The 23,207-nt window shown below is 37.1% G+C and overlaps 1 protein-coding gene across 1 annotated transcript; it reads left to right on the top strand.

Annotated features, from left to right (window-relative positions):
* Nucleotides 1-103: 103 nt before the first annotated feature.
* ypel2b (yippee-like 2b) lies at nt 104-18,654 on the top strand. The gene is made up of 5 exons (XM_051129574.1): nt 104-274; nt 8,576-8,805; nt 9,034-9,077; nt 12,308-12,416; nt 16,586-18,654. The coding sequence occupies exons 2-5, from the start codon at nt 8,689-8,691 to the stop codon at nt 16,673-16,675; spliced, it is 360 nt and encodes a 119-aa protein (XP_050985531.1). The 5' UTR covers nt 104-274; nt 8,576-8,688; the 3' UTR covers nt 16,676-18,654.
* The last annotated feature ends 4,553 nt before the right edge of the window (nt 18,655-23,207 follow it).

The following is a 23,207-nucleotide window of genomic DNA, read 5'->3' as shown; positions in this document are numbered from 1 at the left end:
CGTTCTGACCAATCAGCGTAGTGTTGCTATGCCTCTGCGCATCAGCGATTGGTGGAAACAGTCGTCATTCGCGTTGTAGGTGATGTACAGTGTGATCGTGCTCAGACAAAACTTGGTTTACATGCACCACGTCCACACTGACCGCGAGAGAAGCGGGAGAGGGGATTTGTCGTGATAGGAATGCACGCGCAAAGTTTACTGTGAATCCTGATTTACTTTAACGGAAGAGGAGGACGTGCCACTATCTCACAACCTCGATTTCTTCTTTTCAAAGGTAAGCGAGTCATTTTAACAAGTAGTCATATATTAAAGTTTGCTGTAGTCAGTAAATAATGTCAACAGATATTGACAGTGGGATGTGTAGGAGCATCAGGTCGTGATGACAGTGTTGCATTATAGTTGTGTTGGAGATGCTGGATGGTGTGAGGTGCTGCAGGTCCGCAGTGGTACTGCTGATGCTTGTTTATCTAACACCTCCACTATCACATCCACCAGCAGCATCAGCATCACTGCAGCAACAGCAGTGCACATGTATCATCTCTGACAGTCATCTCCTTAATCGTTGTGGCTGCATGACATGTAAGTGCTATCAGTCATAAATTAAGACATTTCTGCATTTAGAACAGCAGTAGTGTGCACTTTATACAGCCTGCGTCACGTCTGAGTTGTCCAGGAGATAAACACTGCAGTATATATACATATATATATATATAAAGACTTAAGAAATTAAACATTAAAAAAAATAGAATATTCAGCATAAAAAATATTTCATAGAATATTTTACAGAATATGTAATTATGAATTATCAGCATTTACTAACATTCTAAACTTAGAAGATTTCGTGAAGTATTTAATATTTACATAGATATTTAATCATATGAGAATATTAGAATATGTAATAAAATATTAGAATATTTAGAATAAATACAATTTGTAGACACACATTTTATATATTTAGAACAACAATTTAGAGCAGAATTGATTATTTAATAGAATAGAATATTAGAATTTTAGATTGAAAGTTATCTAATATTTGATATTAAGAAAAATAAAAGAACATTTAATAGAATATTTAATATAACTGACCCACACATTTGCACTTTTCATAGTTTTTTTGACTTATAAAGGACTTATATTGGCTGTGTTTTCAAAACCTAGTAAGCTCCCTAACTGGATAGCATCGATGGGTTTGAATTAATAAAGCTTGATGATAGTTATACTGCAACATGTTTAGGTGTGACATTGTGATGAAATGATATCATTTCAACAGGTCTCACATTTTACTGCCATTTTTAGTGTGAATTTGCTCTGGTATGTTTTATTAGGCTCAAAAATTCATTTTAAATGTTGTTTATGACTGTGTTGTCAGAGGTCAAATTTGAAAGCATGCTTGGGCTGCCATGAGGAAACAGTGCCAGTAGTGCAGTGTGGCTGATATCCAGTCCCACATACCGTCTGCTGTCAGTACGTTTAGTACAGCACAGCACATAGAGCATAGAGTTATTACATAAAACAATAAAAAAGAATTGATTAATTTTTTATTTTCAACAAGCTCTCACGCGCTTACACATCAAATTTCGGAGCTTAAATGCTGACAAGTAATTTCTGAAACGCTGTCAAATTCAATCCGGTCTGCAGAGATTACGTTTTTCAATAGTATTTCCTGCACGTCTTAAGCTATGGTATTATACCGTGACACTCCGTGCATAATAAACTGCATTTATGAATGCAAATACAAGCCATCAGAAAATGGATAATCACAAAAAGCAGAACATTTTAATTTTCATGACCCTCTCAGGAAATTACAGGGACTGTATAATCATTTTGCTATGACGTAACGTCGTATTACACCATTTTCCAAAATGATAAAAGTACGGTTGTGGGGGACGATTGCGAAAATCATGTCAGAGATGCAGATTAGAAATCCTGACTCAAAGTAATTACAGTTAATGCATCACCAAAAAGACTGCTGTTAAATAAGACGCTAGAGGCTGGACAGTCAGTGAAGGATGGGGCGCAGCACAAGGACACACATTTTCCCCTCTTTTGTGTTGTTGCTGTTATCCCCATCAGCGCTGCTTCGGTTACATAAGGAAGGTCCTTGTGTTGCACAGGCCTTGAAGTGGAGAGTGCTATAGCCCCTGTTTCACAACAAATGCATCAGAGCACTTAGCAGGAGACATTAAGCTGGAAATGAACAAAATTAAAGTTTCTGTTCACCAGAAAAGGTCTTTCCAGGCCTGTATTCTGACTTTTGTTCCATGGAACACAAAAGTAAACATCTTCATGAAGCTCTTTCCATAGAACAAAGAGTATTACTTCAGAAGACTTGGAATATAGAGTACATGTCATTGGGACAACTTTGTGGTACTTTTTGTCATTTTTGAAGCAGATGCATAAACATAGATATTATGTTAAGACTGTTGTTGCATTTAATGGGATAGTTCGGCCAAAATCAAAATTCTGTCATTTATTACTCACCATCATGTTGTTCCAAACCCATAAGACCTTTGTTATTTTTTGAAACACAAATTAAGATATTTTTGATGAAATTCAAAAGCTTTCTGACCCTGCATAGACAGCAATGCAAGTGACACATTCAAGGCCCAGAAAGGTAGTAAGGACATTGTTAAAATAGTCCATGTGGCAACCATAATTTTATGAAGCTATGAGAATACTTTTTATGAGCAAAGGAAACAAAAATAACAACTAACTTTTTCACTGTGCATTCATGAGACTACCACAATGCAAGGTCATACAGGTTTGGAATGACATGTGGGTGAGTGATTAATGACACTTTTTATTTTTGGGTGAACTATCAATTTAAATATGCCTACTTCCATACTTTAGTATGCTAAAATAATGAAAAGAGTTTTTCCAAATACATTCAAAGTCTAGGTGAAAAGTACTTGTATGACTTGCTACTTCTGCTGAGATTCTGGAATATGCATTCAACACTTTGCTATCCCATGAGGCCATAGGAGAGGAGTTGTGAATGATAGCTTTTAGGTCATGTGACAGTGATAACATGGCGGAAAATGTATTTCTGGATTTTAATAATACTACTCATATTCATACTATATGGGACGTGTTTTTTTAATGGATGTGAAGTACGTTTTAAACCAAATGTAGTACCTGTTAGACAACATGTGACTTTGGACTCAGCTTGTGTCTTAAATAGAACCCCAGGTATTAAGACCTATAAATTATGTCTCTTATTAAAATATGTAGTAGAAAACCGATGATAGTTTTACATTATTTAAAAAAATCCACATTATGTGACACATTATGTTTTATAAATATGGGGGGCACCGTTATTTCGATGATGTGAAATGGCTGCACTCGCTTTTCAGTCAAAGGGCAATAAGAGAAGCGATTAAGTCTTCACTGCTCTCCTAGCAGTAAAAAGAGGAGAAAAGAATGGGAAGATACCTGTAAAAGAATAAAACTTCCAAAAGACCTGCGTCTTTGTTCTCTCCACTTCAGCCCTGATGCCTTTGGGGCTTTTAGTAGACCACAGCTACTGAAAGAGCTTACAAATGGCAGAGACAAGAAACGCTAGATGCCATCCTGGCACGATGTACTCATGCAACGCTTGTCATGACGCCACAGGTGCTGAAGGAATTTCTTAGTATGGATTTCACTCAATATATTCAACCCTATGGTTATATCTATCGCAACCTGTAAGCTCTTTCAGTAGCTGTGGTCATCATATCAGTATTTTATTTTCTGAATTGTGTTGTGGTAAAAACAGCAACAGGTAACACCTGTAGCTCATCGAGTGCAACCATTTCATGTCATTGAAATAATGTTGCCCCACATAGTCCAAAATCTGTATTAAACACTGTGGATTTTTTTTAAATAATGTAAATCTTTCATGGGTTTTCTACTACATGTTTTCGTAAGAGACATTATTTAAATTATATTAAGCCATACAAGTCTTAATACCCGGGGTTCCCTTTAAGAGCTAGTTTGACCCAGGGTTGCTAAGTTTGTGAAACAAAACCAGCTCAAGTGCTATGCAATACTAGCCCAATTGTGTTGTTTTCCACAGGGGGTTTTCTTCGTCAAAATCACATTCTGGGGTGCATTTCCCCTACAACAACGTAACTCGCTGATTAACCTCCATAGTACAATGCATTGTTGTGGAAACTAACTAACTAGTCATGACAGTTTCCTGAACACGGTCACATCTCTGTCGTTTGAACCACATTAGTTCAACAATGTAGGGCCGTTGTTAATGACGTCACAAGCTGTGGTGAAGTAATAATTTCTGCTATATAACTGATTAGAGATCTGTAAAATCCAGCTATATTGAACATGGCACTTGATGACTGATTTACTTTTTTTGTTCCCTGTCATTTCACTTTATTTGATGTTTCATTAATCGCGGTTTACCTCTACTAACTACTGTATTCACTTATGGTACCAGGAGTGTTTTTTAAAGTGCATAAACTCGCGCTAGGCTAGGCTAGTCAGTGATGATGTTCTTTGACAACCCAAATGTTCTTTGCTCGTTTTCTGTAGCTGCTTTTAGAATAACTAAGAAAATCTAAGCATTAGTAACTTGTTATCATGTTAAACACAAATTAAGGCATATTGAAAACAGGCTGCTTTTAGCCTTATGCTGGTGTTGGTTCATTTGCCAGCAATGAAACTAAGTAAGTAAATAATTAAATAAATTAGCACGATAATATTGTGTATCTGCGATCTCACAGGCTGATGATAGGACGATATGAAAATTGAGCATATCGCCCAACACTAATGCCCATATGTGACGCTGTTTCCGAATCGTTGAACTATGCTGGTAACGACGAAACTTGCGACCATAGTTGTTTTTGCGATGTGATGCTTTTGGGAAATGCATCCCCTTCTCCCTCTTTCAACATAGCGTTCCGAAGGGGTGGGGGAATAATTAAAAAAAAAATCTAAAAAACTTGTGGCAAAAAAGTAATAGTAGCCCAATTCCATGGTAAAACTGCAGACATGGCAATCCTGGTTTGACCATCTAGCCGTTCATCAAGGAGTAATCAGTCTTACTTTTAGGATTCGAAATAGACCAAACTATGTTTTTATGTAACTGACATTTCTTAAAGAAAAATGGTGGATGACTAACTTGTCTAAGCAGTTCATGCAACAGCCACTGGTCAATGCGAACTGTCTTAAGGAAACAGCTGTGTAAAATTTCTTTACAAATTTTGTTCCATGGAAAAATAACAGCATGGGTTTGAAATGACATGAGGGTTATAAATGACGACAAATTTCTTTTCATTTATGGATGAATTATTCCTTAAATGCTAGTGTTTATGTTCTTTAGTAGTGTTTATACTATGTTAAGCATTGCATATCTGATGAATTTTTTGTTTAAATGATAGTTTATGGAAAAATGATGTCATAATTTACTGCTCTTATGTTTTTCATTCTAAACCTGTATTGACTTTCTTTATTCTGTGGAACTGAAATAACTTCAGAATATCTTATTTCATGTTCCACAGAAGAAATAAAGTCATACAGGTTTGGAATGACATGAGGGTGGGCAAATTCTAACAGAACTTTCATTTCACTATCCTTCTAAACATTTGATAAAATGATTAGAAAGCATCTTATAAGATGGCTTTTCATCCAGCTTGTGTCCAGCTTTGTGGTCCGTAGCATAGTTTACATGTTGGTTCACTGATTAGTATTTGAACTGGTTGTGCCTGAAGGTTCATCAGCGCTCACGGATCAGAACTCATCTGATGTGTTTTTGTATGCATGATGAAACCATACCGAGACTCTCTCCCTTTGCTTTTATCGATCTGCCTGATATGGCAATACAAAACCTGGATTCAATTCATAGCTGCATGAGTAAGGAGAAATACAAACACAAAACCCCAAGCAAAGACATAAACAGGTTGGAAAAATCATTCCGAGCACTAACAATTGGATTTGATCATCAGTTCAGAGAGGAGGGTTTACATCTTCCTGAAATGCTGATAACCTGATCCACTTTTACTATAATTTATTGATGTTTTCATACAAAACAGCTTACATTTCAGATTAAATATAATAATGAGAAGGAACCAGTATTAACCTTGAACAAATAATAGCCACTTAGTCTTTCCCAAACCTTGTATGAGAGAAAGAGAAATCCATTATCTCATCTATTATGCAGTTATCATAACAGTGTCACAAAATGTATCGTTTAGTTCACAGTAAACTGTAAGAACACACCACGGGGTCTTTGAGCATCGTGTCCTGAGCAAACTCGCGGAGTCCTAAAATACCCGCACTGGTCAGGGTGTGGAACTGGGGCGAGAGCGGGTCACCAGAATGCTAGAGGGTTTATTTGTGGACATGATGCAGTACAAGTGTGAGTTTGCCCCAGCCAACGGTTGTGTGTTTGTGTGGGAAAGCGCTTCGATCTGTCAGTAGACTCTTTATTCTCCGACCCCACGCTTTGGCGGGGAAACAATGGACAGAACATAAGAGATGCTTTTTGCACCAGACTCTTAAGATGGGCTCACCCCTGCTTCAACAAAACCTTCTGACTGAAGGAGTAACATGACAATAAAGCATCAGACTGTTGCACACAAACACACTTGCTAAGCACTGGACATTCTTAAAGGTGAAGTGTGCAGTATCTGCACCACTGGTAAACAAAATGGAAAAAGGGATTGATCATGCAGGACTAGCCACCATGATGTTAGGGAGTAGGGGATCGTTGCCAGAGCATTGGCCATATCTGACTCAAGCTTCAAAGAGCGTATCTAGATAACTATAGTAAATATTTTTCTGTATCTATGTTTTTTTCTTTTTTTATTATTAAAAGTAATAGCACTCTTTTCTTCAACAAGCCACATGATTAAGCAGTATTATTTAAATACTGGTATAGTATTTGGTTACACTTTACAGTAAGGTGTCATTTGTTTACTTCAGGTTGTGTATTAACTAACATGAACAGACAATGAACAATACATTTATTACACTTTTTATTAATCTTTTAATGTTTTAGTATTTTTGTTGAGTGCTGTTGTCGTTTTTATTAGCTTTTGTTTTTTAATATTTCTATTAAGGTTAATGTTTCAGTTTTAGTCATTTTAGTACTTCAACTTTATTTAACATAGTTGCCAATGCAACTTATCTAATTTTCTGTTTTCTGCTCTCTTAGTTCCCTATGAAATCTGTTTTATTTTTTCCCAAATTCAGTTTTAATTTTTCTGGATTTTTTTAATGGTTAAATTGCATTTTATTAATCACAAAGCAAGTCTAATTAATTAAAATGATTAAACTTATACAATTTAACATCAACTTATTAAAGTTTAACATTTGACCAAATTCTATTTAAGCATGCCAATTTTTTAAATTAATTAAAGTTTATTTTTACAATATTAAAATATCAATATTAAAATATTAATTATATTTATCTTTTAATCAAATTAAAACATGAAAGAAATATTGTGTGATTATTTTTTAATAAAATTAAGTTTTAACAATTTTAGTAATAATAGTAGTTGTAGTATTACGTACATTCTACTATACAATAGTAATATATGTCTTCAAGTTAAACCAAATTTTGATGGGTTGCCATGAATACCTTTTTACATTTCTGTGTATATGATATGGCGATAGTATCTCTCAAAAGAAACAGTAAACTGCTTATGAAGAAACTTCAGAGCAGTCCTGGAAATGTTGTTCATGTATTTATGTCCTCATTTGGCGAGACAGCAGACATAGAAATCACCATGAACTCCATGCGCACTTCGGCCTGTGTGTAGTAAACGAATCAGTGCGTCTGCACCATTCACACACACAGAGACACGCAGAACATTAACGATTCATATTGAAATACTCTTTTTGCATAATATTTAGAGATACTAGTCCATATCGTGATTTGATTTAAGTGTAATGATTTTGACTGATTCATCCAAACTTTGACAAATTCCATGACATTCTGCATTTTAGAATAAATTCCGTTTTTATGACTGGATTCTGAGAATCCATCCACGTTTTCTGCACCATGCAAATCATAGGGCCCTGCTCTCTGACAGTGCTCGCTGCTGATTGCATTTTAACAGCTTAAAATCACTTGTTTTTTAACTGCAATGCTTAAAACGCATGCAAACGATACGTTATTGTGAGTGTGTAACTGCGATAGAGACGATAGCCCTAGTGGTTAATCGTATCTACCAGTATATCGCCCACCTCTACAGTATGTTGTCATATGAGCAATCACTCAGTAACTACACTGATTTAAGCCTTGTGAGCCAAAAAGTGGTTGTAAGCTGTATGTGTTTGAGAAGTCATTTGTTCTGTAATCATTTGTCTGCACTGTATGTTTACATTTTAACTAAAAAGCTCTTTCTTATAAGATTAATTCTTTCAGGACTCGTAGTTTCAGTAGCATTATAGTTTCTGATTATGAACTGTTCCTTGATTCCAAAGTATTACGTTTGAGCAATAATAATCCAACCTTGCTCAACAAATAGTCCCGTCCCAAACTCGCACCACTAGTAGACTCAAAGGTCGCTCAAACAAACAGTGCAACGCAGCAGCTGTGATACTTACCCCAGGACATCCCTGTGTGTGTGTGCAGGTGTATACCTCCCACCCCGCCCCACCACGGCCCTCACCTGTGTGTTGCGGTGCTTCCCTTGTGAGCCGACCTGGGCCGGCAGCCCCTTCTTGCACCGCCCGCCGACCCGGCCCATGGTCACCATGACGCGCTCCAAAACTTTCCAGGCGTACCTGCCCAGCTGCCACCGTACCTACAGCTGCATCCACTGCAGAGCACACCTCGCCAACCATGACGAGCTCATCTCCAAGGTGATTAATGAGCCGAGAATTAACGACCTAACAACAGGTGCAGGAACAGGACACGAACAAACATGTTTGTTAAGCATACAAAGCTCACAGATTAGAAGATCAACACATGCTGTTTAATGTCACATCAGTTCTGCTCGGGTAAAAAAGCAGATACTGTAGTTCCAGATTAACATCTGAATGTGATATTATATGCAGTTCTCTAAGGAATGTGTCTCTTTTTTCTTTTAGTCCTTTCAAGGAAGTCAGGGCAGAGCATATCTGTTCAATTCGGTGTAAGTTTTTCTGTGTTTTTACACAGGCATTTGATTGTACATTTATGGTATTTGAAGGAGTCTGACATAAAAATGATGTGTGCATATACTACCTTTCAAATGTTTGGGGTTGGTAGGATTTTTCATTTTTTTTGAAAGTCTCATATCTTCATTTATTTGCTCAAAAATACAGCGGAAACAGTAATACAGTGGAATATTATTACAATAATATGGCAAAGCTGAATTACTCTAGTCTTCCGTGTCACATGATCCTTCAGAAACCATTCTAAGATGCTGATTTTCTGCTTTAAAGGGGTCATCGGATGCACAGTTCACTTTTACATGATGTTTGAACATAAATGTGTGTTGGCAGTGTGTGTACACAACCACCCTATAATGATAAAAATCCACCCAGTGGTATTTATGTAATCTGTTGATTTATCAAATCGAGCCATTCTCAGCATCTTGTCTGTGTGACGACACACCGACAGAGGCCGCTCCCACGATAGTTGATTGACACTGCCGTCTTACTTAGATCCGCCTTAAATGAGCTGTAACAGTCCGATCACCATTGTTTCGATGCCGGAGCAGGGATGTAGACAAGAATGGCTCCTAAGCGACTGAGGTATTGTGTTGTTGGATGTAATAATGAACATAGCAGTCGTCATTTACTCCCGACATCTGAGCCGCTGAAGATGCAGTGGATTACGTTTGTTTGTGAAGGGAATGCGCCTCCCGATCTAAACAAATGCGTCTATGTTCGCACAAATCATTCGTGATCCAGCTTCACTTACAGCAGAAGTGAATATAATAACAAGTTTATGAATCTTTGCAATCGCCTTTCCTAATAACGTGCTAGTTAGCAAGTTTTGTGGCTAAACGCGGCTAAATGCAGCTAAAGTAAACAGGCTCGTCACTCCACAGAGAGAAGAGAGGGGCGGGGCGAGCTGAGCTAATTAACATTTAAAGCAACATCGACCAGAACAGGATGATTTTTGCAGAGCTGATTTTGGCAAGGTAAAAAAGGTGTTTTTTACACTACCATTGAGAAATTTTAACCAAAGCATGTTATAGACTTTTTATTAAGACCCTAAAGAATCATATCCACTTGTGGAAAATGGGCATCCGATGACCCCTTTAAGAAACATTTCCTATTATTTTTCATGTTGGAAACTGTTGTGCTGGTTAAAATTTTTGTGGAAACTTTTTGATAAATAGAAACCTTTGATGAATAGAAATTTCAAAAGAACAGCATTTATTTAAAATAAAACTTTTTTTGACAATAGCTATGTTTCCATTCGCCTATTTGTATGTCAGTTTTAGGATATCACATAAAAAAACGAATGGAATGCTAATTCCATTGCTCTTAATTGAGTCGGATCATTTTTTAAATCCGAGACATATGCATAAACTATGACGGAAACACATTTACCAAAGAAATTCCTTGATGCACATCAAGAAAGCCATATGACTTTGCTTCAACATGTCATGTGATTGGATATCTGGACTAACCAGTGCACCGATCTCATCGCACCACATCTGAAAAGTTATTGTAAAGATTTGAAGAAGCAAAAGTTTGTCATCTAAATGATTTGGTATAGTCACCTTCCATAACTGGCTCACATTACGTTCCCAAAACGTAAGCATCTGAACACAAGATAACATGACAGTGTTATTGCATTTTGTTATTATGTAGGAAAAAAAGAGCCACAGGCTTCCTCGGTTGCAGCAAATTATTTTTTGAATGGAAACATTCCTATTGTAAAAGTCTTAATCAATTTAAAGGGATAGTTCACCCAAAAATGAAAATTACCCCATGATTTACTCACCCTCAAGCCATCCTAGGTGTATATGACTTTCTTCTTTTAGACGAATACAATCAGAGTTATATTAAAAAATATCCTGGCATTTCCAAGCTTTATAATGGCAGTGAATGGCTGTTAAGATTTTTAAGTCCAATAAATTGCATCTATCCATCATAAAAAGTGCTCCACATGGCTCCGGGAGTTAATAAAGGCCTCCTGAATCAATGCGTTTGCGTAAGAAAAATATCCATATTTAAAAACGTATACTTAAAAACTTTATAAACCGTTATAGCTTCCGTCGTACGTGTGTTCACAAAACAGACGTTCCAGCGGATGACGTAGGATGTACGCATAGCATAAGAAGCCCCAGTGAAAATATGCTAGTCTTGTTTGGTTTATAGCAAAGGAAAACCAGTGTCCACTTGGCTGATATCAAAATCCTCAACTGTGACTGAGGTTTTCTTTGATCTCTCCACTGCGCTCTTTAATGTATAACATTTATTGTCTTTCATTAATTATTTTTAGTGTGCCAGCCACCCAGTAATCACAATCATTTTATGCTTTGTTGCTTTTAATATAACACAGCTCAGCTTTCAAATTCTGTCAGTTTTATCACAAAATACAAATTATAAATGTGTATATTTCAAGTTTATAGCAAGATAAAAAAGTGAAGGAACATCAGAAGGCATGAAAAAAAAACAGTATAAATGAAACAAATGTCTCATTATTGAACTGATGCGAATACAGCGATCTGTCTAGTAACATTAAAGAGCGTGAAAAACACATTATTGTAATAGACATATTGTTTGCATTTTGCTATAAAACAGACAGATTTTGAAAGATGAGACTCAATCTGGGCCATTTGCAAGCGCAATAGGCTAGAATATACTCTCAAAATATTATAACTTTAATCTCATAATTGCTACAAATTAATTATTGTAATTTTGACTTCTCACAATATTTCAACTTAATTCTCAAAACATTTAGACTTACTCTTGTAATTTTTAATTTTATTCTTGAAATATTCCGACTTTATTCTTGAAACATTTCAGACTTTATTCTCGTAATTTCGACTTTATTCTCAAAATATTACGACTTTAATGTTGTAATCTTTTTTTTTTTTGTACATTTTTTAACATAGCACTAAAATGCCGTCGTATATTATGAAGCTTGGAAGACCCAGAACATTTTTTATAATAACTCTGATTGTATGATTGTAGTTTAAGGGTAATTAAATCACAGAGTAAATGTCATTTTTGGGTGAACTACAGTATCCCTTTAATGCATCCTTAGTGAATAAAAGTATTATTTTATTTTAAAGAAAAGAAAAACTTACCAGCCACAAGCTTTTGAATGTTAGTGTATAAGCTCTGGTCATGTCTACTGCACTTTCATGAACCTAACTGGAGCTTCCTGTGCATGACTGTGTCTCACTGGTTTTGTCAGGGTGAACGTGGGATGTGGCCCTGCAGAGGAGAGGGTTCTGCTCACGGGCCTTCACGCAGTGGCAGACATCTACTGCGAAAACTGCAAAACCACACTGGGGTGGAAATATGTAAGAAAACACTCACAACACATGAGAAATTAAAGTACATAAAAGAGAGATAACATTATAACAGGTCATTTACATATAGTAGCAAAAACAGCGTTAATTAGAGTGGTGGTGGAAGATGGGTCAAAAGTTTGGATCCCCCTTTCAGAATCATTAAAAATGTTAATTATTTGACCAAAATAAGAGGGATCATACAAAATACATGTTACTGTTTATTTAGTACTGACCAGAATAAGATATTTCACATAAAAGACATTTACATATAGTCCACAACAGTTGAATTTATAAAAATGACCCCATTCTCAAAAGTTTATGTACACTTTATTCTTAATACTATGTTGTTACCTGAATGATCCACAGCCATGTTTTTTTTGTTTAGTGATACTTGTTCATGAGTCCCTTGTTTGTCCTGAACAGTTAAATTGTCTGCTGTTCTTCAGAAAAATCCTTCAGGTCCCACAAATTCTTTGGTTTTTCAGCATTTTTGTGTATTTGAACCCTTTCCAACAATGATTATATTATTTTGAGATCCATCTTTTCACACTGAGGACAACTGAGGGACTCGTATGCAACTATTACAGAAGGTTCAAACGCTCACTGATGCTCAAGAAGAAAAAACAATGCATTAAGAGCCGGGGGGTGAAAACTTTTTGAATTTGAAGAACAGGGTAAATTTAACTTATTTTGTCTGCTGGGAAACATGTAACCATCTTCTTTCGCCTCTGAAGGGCAGTACTAAATGGAAGAAATGTGATATTTAGGAAAAATTAGAAAAATGTACACATCTCCATTGTGTTCAAAAGTTTTCACCCCCAGCTCTTAATGCATTGTGTTTCCTTCTGGAGCACCAGTGAGCGTTTGAACCTTCTGTAATAGTTGCATATGAGTCCTTCAGTTGTCCTCAGTTTGAAAAGATGGATCTCAAAATCATACAGTCATTGTTGGAAAGGGTTCAAACACATAAAAATGCTGGAAAACCAAAGAATTTATGGAAGATATGTGGAGGACAAAACCAAGGATATTTCTGAAGAACAGCAGGCAGTTTAACTGTTCAGGACAAACCAGGTGACTTATGAACAACTATCACTAAACAAAAAAACACAGCTGTGGATCATTTAGGTAACAACACAGTATTAAGACTCAATGGTGTGTACACTTTTTGAACCAGGTCACCTAAAAATGAAAATATTGACTTAGAACAAAAAATAGATGTTTTGAAGAATGATTTAACTGTTTTTGTCCATATAAATGAAGAAAGTAAGTCGTGTACACACGAGGACAAATAAATGAAGACAGAATTTTCATTTTTGGGTGAACTATCCTTTCAGGTTTTCCATAGACACTCATGAGACCTGTGCTAACAAATAACCTACTTGGAGCCTCATTTACCTGAAGAAGCTGAACGTGCTTGCATTGATCGAACAAGTCATGGACACTTTGAGATAATAGCACGTTGTTAATATGCACGGCTTTGCGAGTTTGAGCTTGCACATAAAGGCTTGTCTAAGCAGGACACATTCCTCACATGGCGTCCATTTTTAATCAGCAGCTGCGCCGCATGCCGATTGTTTTTTTTCAGCACTAGTGGATTTCCGGTTGCCCTTGACATGGAGCCTTGACCGATGCAAACACCAGTAAGCACACAAACAAATATACGTTCCCATAGTGGCCTGGTTATTTATAAGCATGTCAGATATTTATGTCAATATAAATGCAGACGTTTCAGAGTCGCAGAGAAGTTTGACCCAGTGCCCTTCTCCAGAAATATGATGAGTGCTCCCTGCTGCCTGCATCCATCAGCTATAAAAAGAAAAGACAAACAGGATATGAAATGCATTAGTGAAACTTTATTTTGTCCTACCTATTAATTTATTCAAAAATACATTTAATTCAATTTAAAATACAGTGACTTGAACACACCACTTCTGTGATAAGCATCTTTTTTATTTTTGAATTAAAACTTTGATAGTCAATTTTTTTTTAAATAATGATTAACATACTCAAATATAAGGTGGAATGAAAATATGTTATTACGCTTACTTAATGGTTATACCACATGACATTTTTTGAGTTATTAAAGGGGTTCACCCAAAAATGAAAACAGGGTTCGTACAAAGTGCTTGAAGTACTTGAATTTGACTCTTTGAAATTTAAGGCCTGAAAAATATTAATATTCCTGAAGAGGTACTTGAAAAGTGCTTGAATGATTGAAAGACAATGTATCTAAGAAATAAGTGTTTGATTTTGTCAATAAGTACATATCTTTTCACACAATAAAAAAATGTCAGAAAAAAATTGAGCCAAAGTAGTAGTAGTACGAAAAGAGGAACTGACAAACCAAATCAATTGAATCATTTCAAGCGATGTACTAGCAAAGGCCATGTCAAATTAAAAGAGCCATTCATATTCGTATTTCGACATTGCTTGTAATGATTTTAAAAAGCATGTAGTGATGGGTGAAATGGAGCTTTTCGAAACTCTGAATCAGTTAAACCATTGCGTCGGAATATGATTCACCGTTTAGAAGCGTTCTATTCAGATCCTGTATCACGAATCATTTGATTCAAATTTGGACTTTAAATTGCGTATCACAAATCATTTGATTTAGATTGGAACGGGTTTGTGAATCATTTTGTGAATTGAATGATTCAAATCAAATGATTCATTCAAGTGATTTGAAGTCCCGATCTAAATCAAATGATTCACATGTTGCGCTCCGGGTCCTGATTTGAAAATATATGGTTCTTCAGAGCATGGATCGCGATTTGTTAAATTTAGATCGGAACTTTGGAGTGGGTTTGCAAATCTTTTGCTTCGGATCAGAACTATGGACTGCGGATCGTGAATCATTTGATTCAGATCAGGACTTCAGTGCGGGTTCACAAACCATATGTTTCAGATCAGGATTTTAAAGCGAATTTGCAAATCTTTTTTTTTTTTCTGATTTTTTTTTTTAACAATAGAAACAATAGAATAGAAAAACCATTAAGGCAGTACAATTATAAAAAGAAAAAGAAAGTATAAACAAATACAAAAATAAATGCCTTTTTTATTAGTATATTTTTATTTATTTCTCTTTTTTAGAATTTGAAATAGAAAACATTGTTCGATAATTGAGATCTCTGATTGAAGTCCTTGAAGGACCTGGAATTTCATTTTACAGTATTTGTACGAACCCTGTGAAAATTACCCCATTATTTACTCACCCTCAAGCCATCCTAGGTGTGTATGACTTTCTTCTTTCAGACAAATACAATCGGAGTTATATTAATAAATGTCCTGGCTCTTCCAAGCTTTATAATGGCAGTGAATGGCTGTTGAGATTATGAAGTCCAATAAAGTGCATCCATCCATCATAAAAAGTGCTCCACATTGCTCCGGGGGTTAATAAAGGTTTGCATTTGAATCAATGCATTTGTGTATGAAAAAATCTATATTTAAAACTTTATAAACCGTAATCTCTAGCTTCAGCTAACTTTCGTGCGCATTCATGACAGTGGCGTTCCAACATTTAGGACGTAGGCGTAGTGTAATCTCCAGTGAGAATATGCTAGTCTCGAGAGAACCAAGTTTTGTTTACAGCAAAGGAAAACCAGTCTACTCTTGGCTTATATTGAAATCCTCGTTTTGTACTTCTATTTCGTGACCGTTGTTTTGTCTTGCTCTCTTCAATGAGCTTGTCACCACGTTCGCCTATGTTTCACGTCACTCTCTAGTGAACACAAGTATGACATTTAGCGAAAGCTAGAGATTACGGTTTATAACGTTTTAAATTAACGTTTTATTTCTTAAACAAACATCAAATCGATTTAGAAGGCTTTTTTAACCCCCTGGAGCCGTGTGGAGCACTTTTTATGATGGATGGATGCACTTTATTGGACTTCAAAAAGTCAACAGCCATTCACTGCCATTATAAAGCTTGAAGATCCAGGACATTTTTTATACAACTCTGACTGCATTCGTCTTAAAGAAAAAAGCCATATACATCTACTATGACTTGAGGGTAAGTAAATCATGGGGTAATTTTCATTTTTGGACGAACTATCCCTTTAAATTGTAACTTTTCTTGAAAATCTTGCAAAAGTCTATTACTGAGCTATAAATGATGACAAGTTTCACATCCAAGTTAGTCCGGCGGTCAATATCGTTTCTCGCTTTCCTCCTGCCCCCAGGAACATGCCTTTGAGAGCAGTCAGAAGTACAAGGAAGGCAAGTTCATTATCGAGCTCGCCCACATGATCAAGGACAACGGCTGGGACTGAGCGAGCGTCCTGGAGAGAGCAACGGGTGGATGGTGAATGTGTGGGTGAATGACTGACTTTGGTTTGCCATTACCCTCTTAAACCCTCTTCTACCCTCCATCTCCTGCTGACACACACGCCCCTCGCCGGACCGGAATCAGGGGAACGGGCCGCCCCGGGGGGCTTTGTGTGTCTGGAGGAGAGCGCGCGCATGTGTGTGTGTGTGTCCGCCCCGGCACATGGGAGCACACTGAGATACATGAATGCATACACAAGGTGTACAGACATACGTGTGTAAAAACAACAGCATACCGCATGTCACGCTCATCTCAGCCCGATGGTTTATACTACAAGCGGCTCTATTCATAAGCGTATGTGACATAAGGCAGGGCTCAGAGGGCACGTTGTGCTTGGCAGAATCAGGGTCACGAGTTCGCCGAGCTGATGGGGCTTTCTCCGATTCGTGTCAGTGAGAAACTACCAGGCTGACCTTTCCGAATTCAGCTGAGGTTTGCACCATCTGCGACAGTGAGGAGGACTGGCATGGAGAAATCTCTGAATGGAGCTCTGACGGACCATAAGCAGGGCTTAAAGAAATAGTCCACCCAAAAATCAAGATTGCAGATGAGTTTGTTTCTTCATCGTAAAAGATTTGGAGAAGTTTAGCATTACATGCTCACTAATGGATCCTCTGCAGCGAATGGGTGCCGTCAGAATGAGAGTCTAAACAGCTGATAAAAACATTACAACAATCCACAAGTAATCCACACCACTTAAAAGCTGTGTGTTTGTATGCAACTAATTCATCATTACATAAAATATAAGTCATCTTGTCTGAATCAGGAGAGAAATATGCACAGATCAAGCAGTATTTACAAGCAAAAACAGTGCAAAATGTTTCTAAACTAATTTTGATTTTGATGTAAGAGGACAACGGGTTGGATTTTTTTATTTTGTTGTTATGAATTATGGATTTGTATTTTGTATTAAGCAACAGTTTAATGCTGAATGCCATTATTTATGGATGTTTTTATCAGTTGTTTGGATTCTCATTCTGGTGCAGAGCTATGGTGAGCAAGTAATTTAATGCAAAATTTCTCCAAATCTGTTCAGATGACGAAACAAGCTCAAATACATCTTGAATGGCCTGAGGTTGAGTGTATTTTCAGGAAGCTTTCATTTTGAGTGGACTGTTGCTTTAAAGAAGTAATTCACCCCCAAAATTGAGAACTGTTCCTTTAAATCATCTACGAAAGGAAAAGTGAAGTTTACCGTCATGCTTAACGCATTAAACTACCATCTTACTGATTTTGGATGAAACATGCGCATTACTAAGTGAATGTAAACCTTTGTGTATAGCAGTTTACAAGGTGTTGTATCTGAACATCTTTGTGTCTGTATTCCATGTTCCAACAGTTCGTGCTGTTCCCGGTCTCACGGTGTTCATTTGTACTGACTGCTCTTGCTTTTTAGTGGAGTCTTTGGGGAAAAAGGACGTAAGACGAGACTGTACACTGCCTATCTGTTAGGTTCTTTAAATTAAAAACATAATTCATCATAGCTCCTCTGTACCCAAGACAACAAAAAGACACTTCAGTGTCTCCAAAAAAAAAAATAAATCACCAAAGACCCAACTGTAAATTAACAAAAAAAGGCTTTTGTGCTTGGGTGCAGAGAATGGTAGCATGTGGGATTGTGTTGTATAGTGGAAAAATAAGCTGTTTGACATGTTTAACTGACACATCATTTAAATGACATGTGGTAATATATATGTGCATAAACATATTTATTCACCATTACTGATTTTCATCTGTGTCAGGGATTAAATGGTCGCATTTGTTATCTGAGCATTATCGCGCTTTATGTCTGGACACCAAACTTTACTACTTTTGTATTCCAGTAAGAACTGTAGTGTATTTTATAAATGGATGAGGAGAGGATAATGCTATTGGAACTCCCATCAACATTGATATAAAATGTCAATAAAACTGAAATACTGATTCGCCTGATGGTTTTATTTTTGTAAACACTTCTCATCATAACTACATGCTGTTTTTAAAGAGATAGTTTGCTTATAAAAATTGAATTCTGTCATCGTTTACTTCAAATATGACACTTTGGAGATATTTAGCCTGTCCAAGACGCTCTTTTAAATGCAACGAAAGTGGAGGAGGGCTAAAATGTACAGTACACCAAAATATTTTCTGTTAAATTCCACAGAAGAAAGTTGTACAGGTTTGGAAAGACATGAAGGTGAGTAAATGATAACGGAATTTTTGCTTTTGCGTAAAATGTCCCGTTAATTGCACAATATGTAGGATTTTTTTATTAAATTATCTACAAAACACTAGAAACGTGTTATATATTTTGCTGGCTTGTGTACGTACATTATCCCGAATGTTTTAAAGAACGTCTAATAAAAAACATACACTTATGATTTCATGATTTCACGATTTAGTGTAAAACATATCAGGCTTTAATGTTATCCATTTCATTAGACAGATGACAAACGCACCGAGCAGCATTATAAAAAACTTTAAACACACTCACATGTACCTAGTATGATAAAACAGGGGTGCTTTACCCCATGTACGCATGTCCGAAAAGAGCAGAAGCTTTCGACTGTGGTATAATAAAAGCTCCGCTGCCTTGTGTCGCACTTGTCTCTCACTAGCAATCGCTTCAGCGGCCTCGTTTTGCCTCCACGGCTTTCAGCCGCACCCTGGTTCATATTACAGTTACATTAATAAATCTTGAATACATTAGCTCATCCATGAAAACGATTTCTGACGAAATCCTATCAGATTGCATCGGCTGTGGGGATGAAGACTACAACTCCCATGATTCCACATTCAATCACAGCGTCATCAAATGTCATCCCCTTTGTTTCTTTGTTTGTTTTGAATATGCGCCTTCAAGCGGTGAAAATTATATACTGTGCTTTTAGAAAGACTTATAAAACATAGTATAAGTCTTATACGTGACCATGGACCACAAAAGGGGCCTATGGGGTCATGAGGGCCTATTTTGTAAAATTTTAACTGAATAAATAAGCTTTCTATTGATGTGTGGCTTGTTAGGATAGGACAATATTTGGCCGAGATACAACTATTTGAATATCTGGAATCTGAGGGTGCAAAATACTGAGACTGAACGCCTTTAAGGTTGTCCAAATAAAGTTCTTAGCCATGCATATTACTAATCAAATATTACGTCTTAATATATTTACAGTAGGTAATTTACTAAATATCTTCATCTTTACTAAATGTCCTAATGATTTTTGGCATAAAAGAAAAATCCATAATTTTGACCCATAGAATGTATTTTTGGCTACTGCTACGAATATACCCATGCTACTTCAGGCTGGTTTTGCGGTCCTGGTTTTGCATTCACATACAGTTTGGAGCAGCGTGGACATTCTACTAAACTTCTTCTTTCATGTTCTACAGAAGACAGAACATCTAAGTTTGGGACAAGACTGGTGTAAATAATGTAGGTAAATAACTTTCATTTTGTGTGAAATATCACTTGAAGGCCTTGTCTTTAAACTTACGGTAAAGTTTAACATTTTAAATCCTGACGCAACAGGATACAGATACACTCCAGTCCTACCTTCAACACTGCAAGTGAGGTAAAAATCCAGATGTGGGCTCACACTAACAAACAGAGCATTATTTCAATATGGACGAGCTTAAAACACAAGATGGTGGCTGCTCTCCACTCCTCTGTTGTTCCAGGGAGTGTGCCAGCCTTTCAGTTGCCCTACGTCTCCTCTTTACACAGACAGATGGCTCTGTGTTTGCACTGGGGGCCGCGTCTCCTAGCAACTGGCTCTCTCTCTCTCCTCAAGTTGCGGAGGAGGCAGTGCAAGTGTGTGTCTGTGAAGAACTGGTGTCATTCAGTGTCTGGGCCCTGCGTTTATCTCACACAGCTCGATGCCTGAGGTTGTTTAAGGTCTGTCAGGGGTTGGGTGGTGCTCTGGTGAGTGTGTGGGCGAATAATATCCTCTACGGTTGATTACCCAGCTCTCAGAGTGGTTGATGGATGAGTATGTAGACGGTAAATACCAAGAAGAGCACACAGAGTGTGTATATACACTGGTTTATAACTGCATCCTCTGTTCCGAGTCCTCTGATGACCTTTAGCGAGAGTAGTCTTAATGCTGTACGTCTTGTCTTGCTGTTCCCTCAGAACAGTGATTAAACATAGTAAGGAGTTTAAACCTTCGCAAATGATGTCAGTGTTAGTCAGAGAGCTGAAAGGGTTAGTTTACGCAAAAATGAAAATTCTGTCATTAATTACTCACCCTCATGTTGTTCCAAACCCGTAAGACCTTCGTTTATCTTCAGAGCACAAATTAAGATATTTTAGATGAAATTCGACAGGTCTCTGGCTCTCCCATAGACAGCAAGGGTACTACCACGTTCAAGGCTCAGAAAAGTACCAAGATGATCGACAAGGTAGTCCATGCGACATCAGTGGTTCAATTGAGTAATTAATGACAGAATTCAGGGTGAGTAATTAATGACAGAATTTTGATTTCTAGGTGAACTATCCCTTTAAATGGTGAATGTTTTGTTTGTTTTTACTCACTTTCACTCTATGGAAAAGAGCAACTGAGACATTCTGTTTAATATCTTCTTCTGTGTTCCACAGACAAGAGAAAGTCACAGGTATGAACAATATGGAATAAATGATGACAGATATTCATTTTTAAGTGAATAAATGCAGGAATATGAGCAGCACACAGAAGCAGAGGTGCTGTTTCCAGCTTTAGGATGAAGTGTCTGGGGAAGTAATGACTCAGCAGAAAATCAAACAAAGAACATCAAGTGCTCATGTTCCTGAAACACCAGACTGCAGTAAGAAATGATGGCGCTCCGAGCGGATCAGGTTCTGTTTATTGGCTGGTGAAAGTGCAGTCCTGAGGGAGAACCGCCTTTTTTTGGCCAATGACCTCACATCTGCATCTGCCTCCTCGTCTAGCAGCAGCATTTTTATGTGACGTTTACTCTGAACATATGACTGTGAGCAAAAGCAAAGCAAACCCTTAAAGGTATAGTTCACCCAAAAATATAAATGCTATTCTACAGTGGAAAACAAAAGGAGAAGTTCCAAGCTTTCAATGTGTTTCATATAGCTTAGAAAGACTTGAAAGGCATATGGGTCAAATGGACCATTGTTATTATAATGCCCACAGTGTATTTTTGTCTATTTTAAAGTTGCCAGCCCCAGTTCCTATCCACTTTTATGATATGGAACTGAGCAGCATGAACATTTCTTAAAACTTTTTGTTCTGTCTCTTTTGTTTTTCAATATGAGGGTGCATGAATAATTACAGAATATCCTTCTGGGGTAAACTATCCCTTTAAAATGCCAGAACTTGGCATAGTCTGATATTTCTACGGTATGTTTAGTGTTTTGAGTGTCCACCCATCCCCACCCTTCCTATTTAACAGAGACGACATTCACAAGCATCTTTCCATAAGCAATCCTTTCTTCTCGGTTTGGTGTTCAGCCCTCGTGGTTAAAGCAAGGCTTGCTGTAACCTGATGGAGTGTGAGCTGCAGAAGCTAAAAATAGCAGAGCTGTTCAGTGAGTCAAAACTCTGCAGCAGAGACTGACTCAGACAGACTCACACAGACTGGTGCATTGACACAGTGAACAGAAAAAGCACAAGAGATTCAAAGAGTGACATGAAATGAGGATGTGGCATATTGCAGCTATATACTAATGCACTGTGATCTGATTGTGGGCATTCAGCAGAATTTAATCTTGAACCTAACAGATAAGATAATGTTACATTTCATTTCAATAACATAGATTAGTGAATCTCAAATTTCACTTAAAGTAAAATCTAGGTCCTGAAGCAAAACTAGTGTTAACTGTTAACAACACCATATACTTTAAGTCTGTTGTAAACAAGCTCACTGGGAGGCATAGAATAAAACAGGGCCGTACTATATTTTCCCTGTGGATTAGGGATTGTGGTAATCTCTGCATTTGTTTAAGATTATACAGATTGATTTATTCCTGTGGTCTACATTGAGGGCTGTGGAGAGTGTATGTGAACTGTGCTGTGATAATGTGGAGTCAGAAGATAGATAGATAGATAGATAGATAGATGGGTGGACACAGATGGACAGACAGATAGATAGATAGATAGATAGATAGATAGATAGATAGAAACAGAGATAGATGGGCAGAGATAGACAGATGGACAGACAGACAGATACACAGATAGAGACAGACAGGCAGACAGACAGACAGACAGATAGAGAGACAGATAGATGGACAGAGACAGATACATAGATAGATAGATAGATAGATATAGAGAGACAGACAGATAGATAGACGGACGATAGATGGACAGAGACAGAGAGATGGATAGATAGATAGATAGATAGATAGATAGATAGATAGATAGATAGATAGATAGATAGATAGATAGATAGCGGACAGAGAGAGACAGAGATAGATGGGCAGAGATAGACAGATGGACAGACAGACAGATACATAGATAGAGACAGACGGGCAGACAGAGACAGACGGA

The sequence above is a fragment of the Labeo rohita genome, chromosome 15 (assembly GCF_022985175.1).
Source record: "Labeo rohita strain BAU-BD-2019 chromosome 15, IGBB_LRoh.1.0, whole genome shotgun sequence".
Lineage (NCBI taxonomy): Eukaryota > Metazoa > Chordata > Actinopteri > Cypriniformes > Cyprinidae > Labeo > Labeo rohita.
Note: the sequence above shows the minus strand (reverse complement) of the source record. Positions and strands in the feature narration are given on the sequence as shown.

Bases quoted from the DNA above. Each gene is read 5' to 3' on its own strand.
- ypel2b (XM_051129574.1), top strand. From the start codon at position 8,689: ATGGTCACCATGACGCGCTCCAAAACTTTCCAGGCGTACCTGCCCAGC. The intron at 8,806-9,033 runs GTGATTAATGAG...TTTTTCTTTTAG, and splicing joins ATGACGAGCTCATCTCCAAG to TCCTTTCAAGGAAGTCAGGG. The intron at 9,078-12,307 runs GTAAGTTTTTCT...TGGTTTTGTCAG, and splicing joins GCATATCTGTTCAATTCGGT to GGTGAACGTGGGATGTGGCC.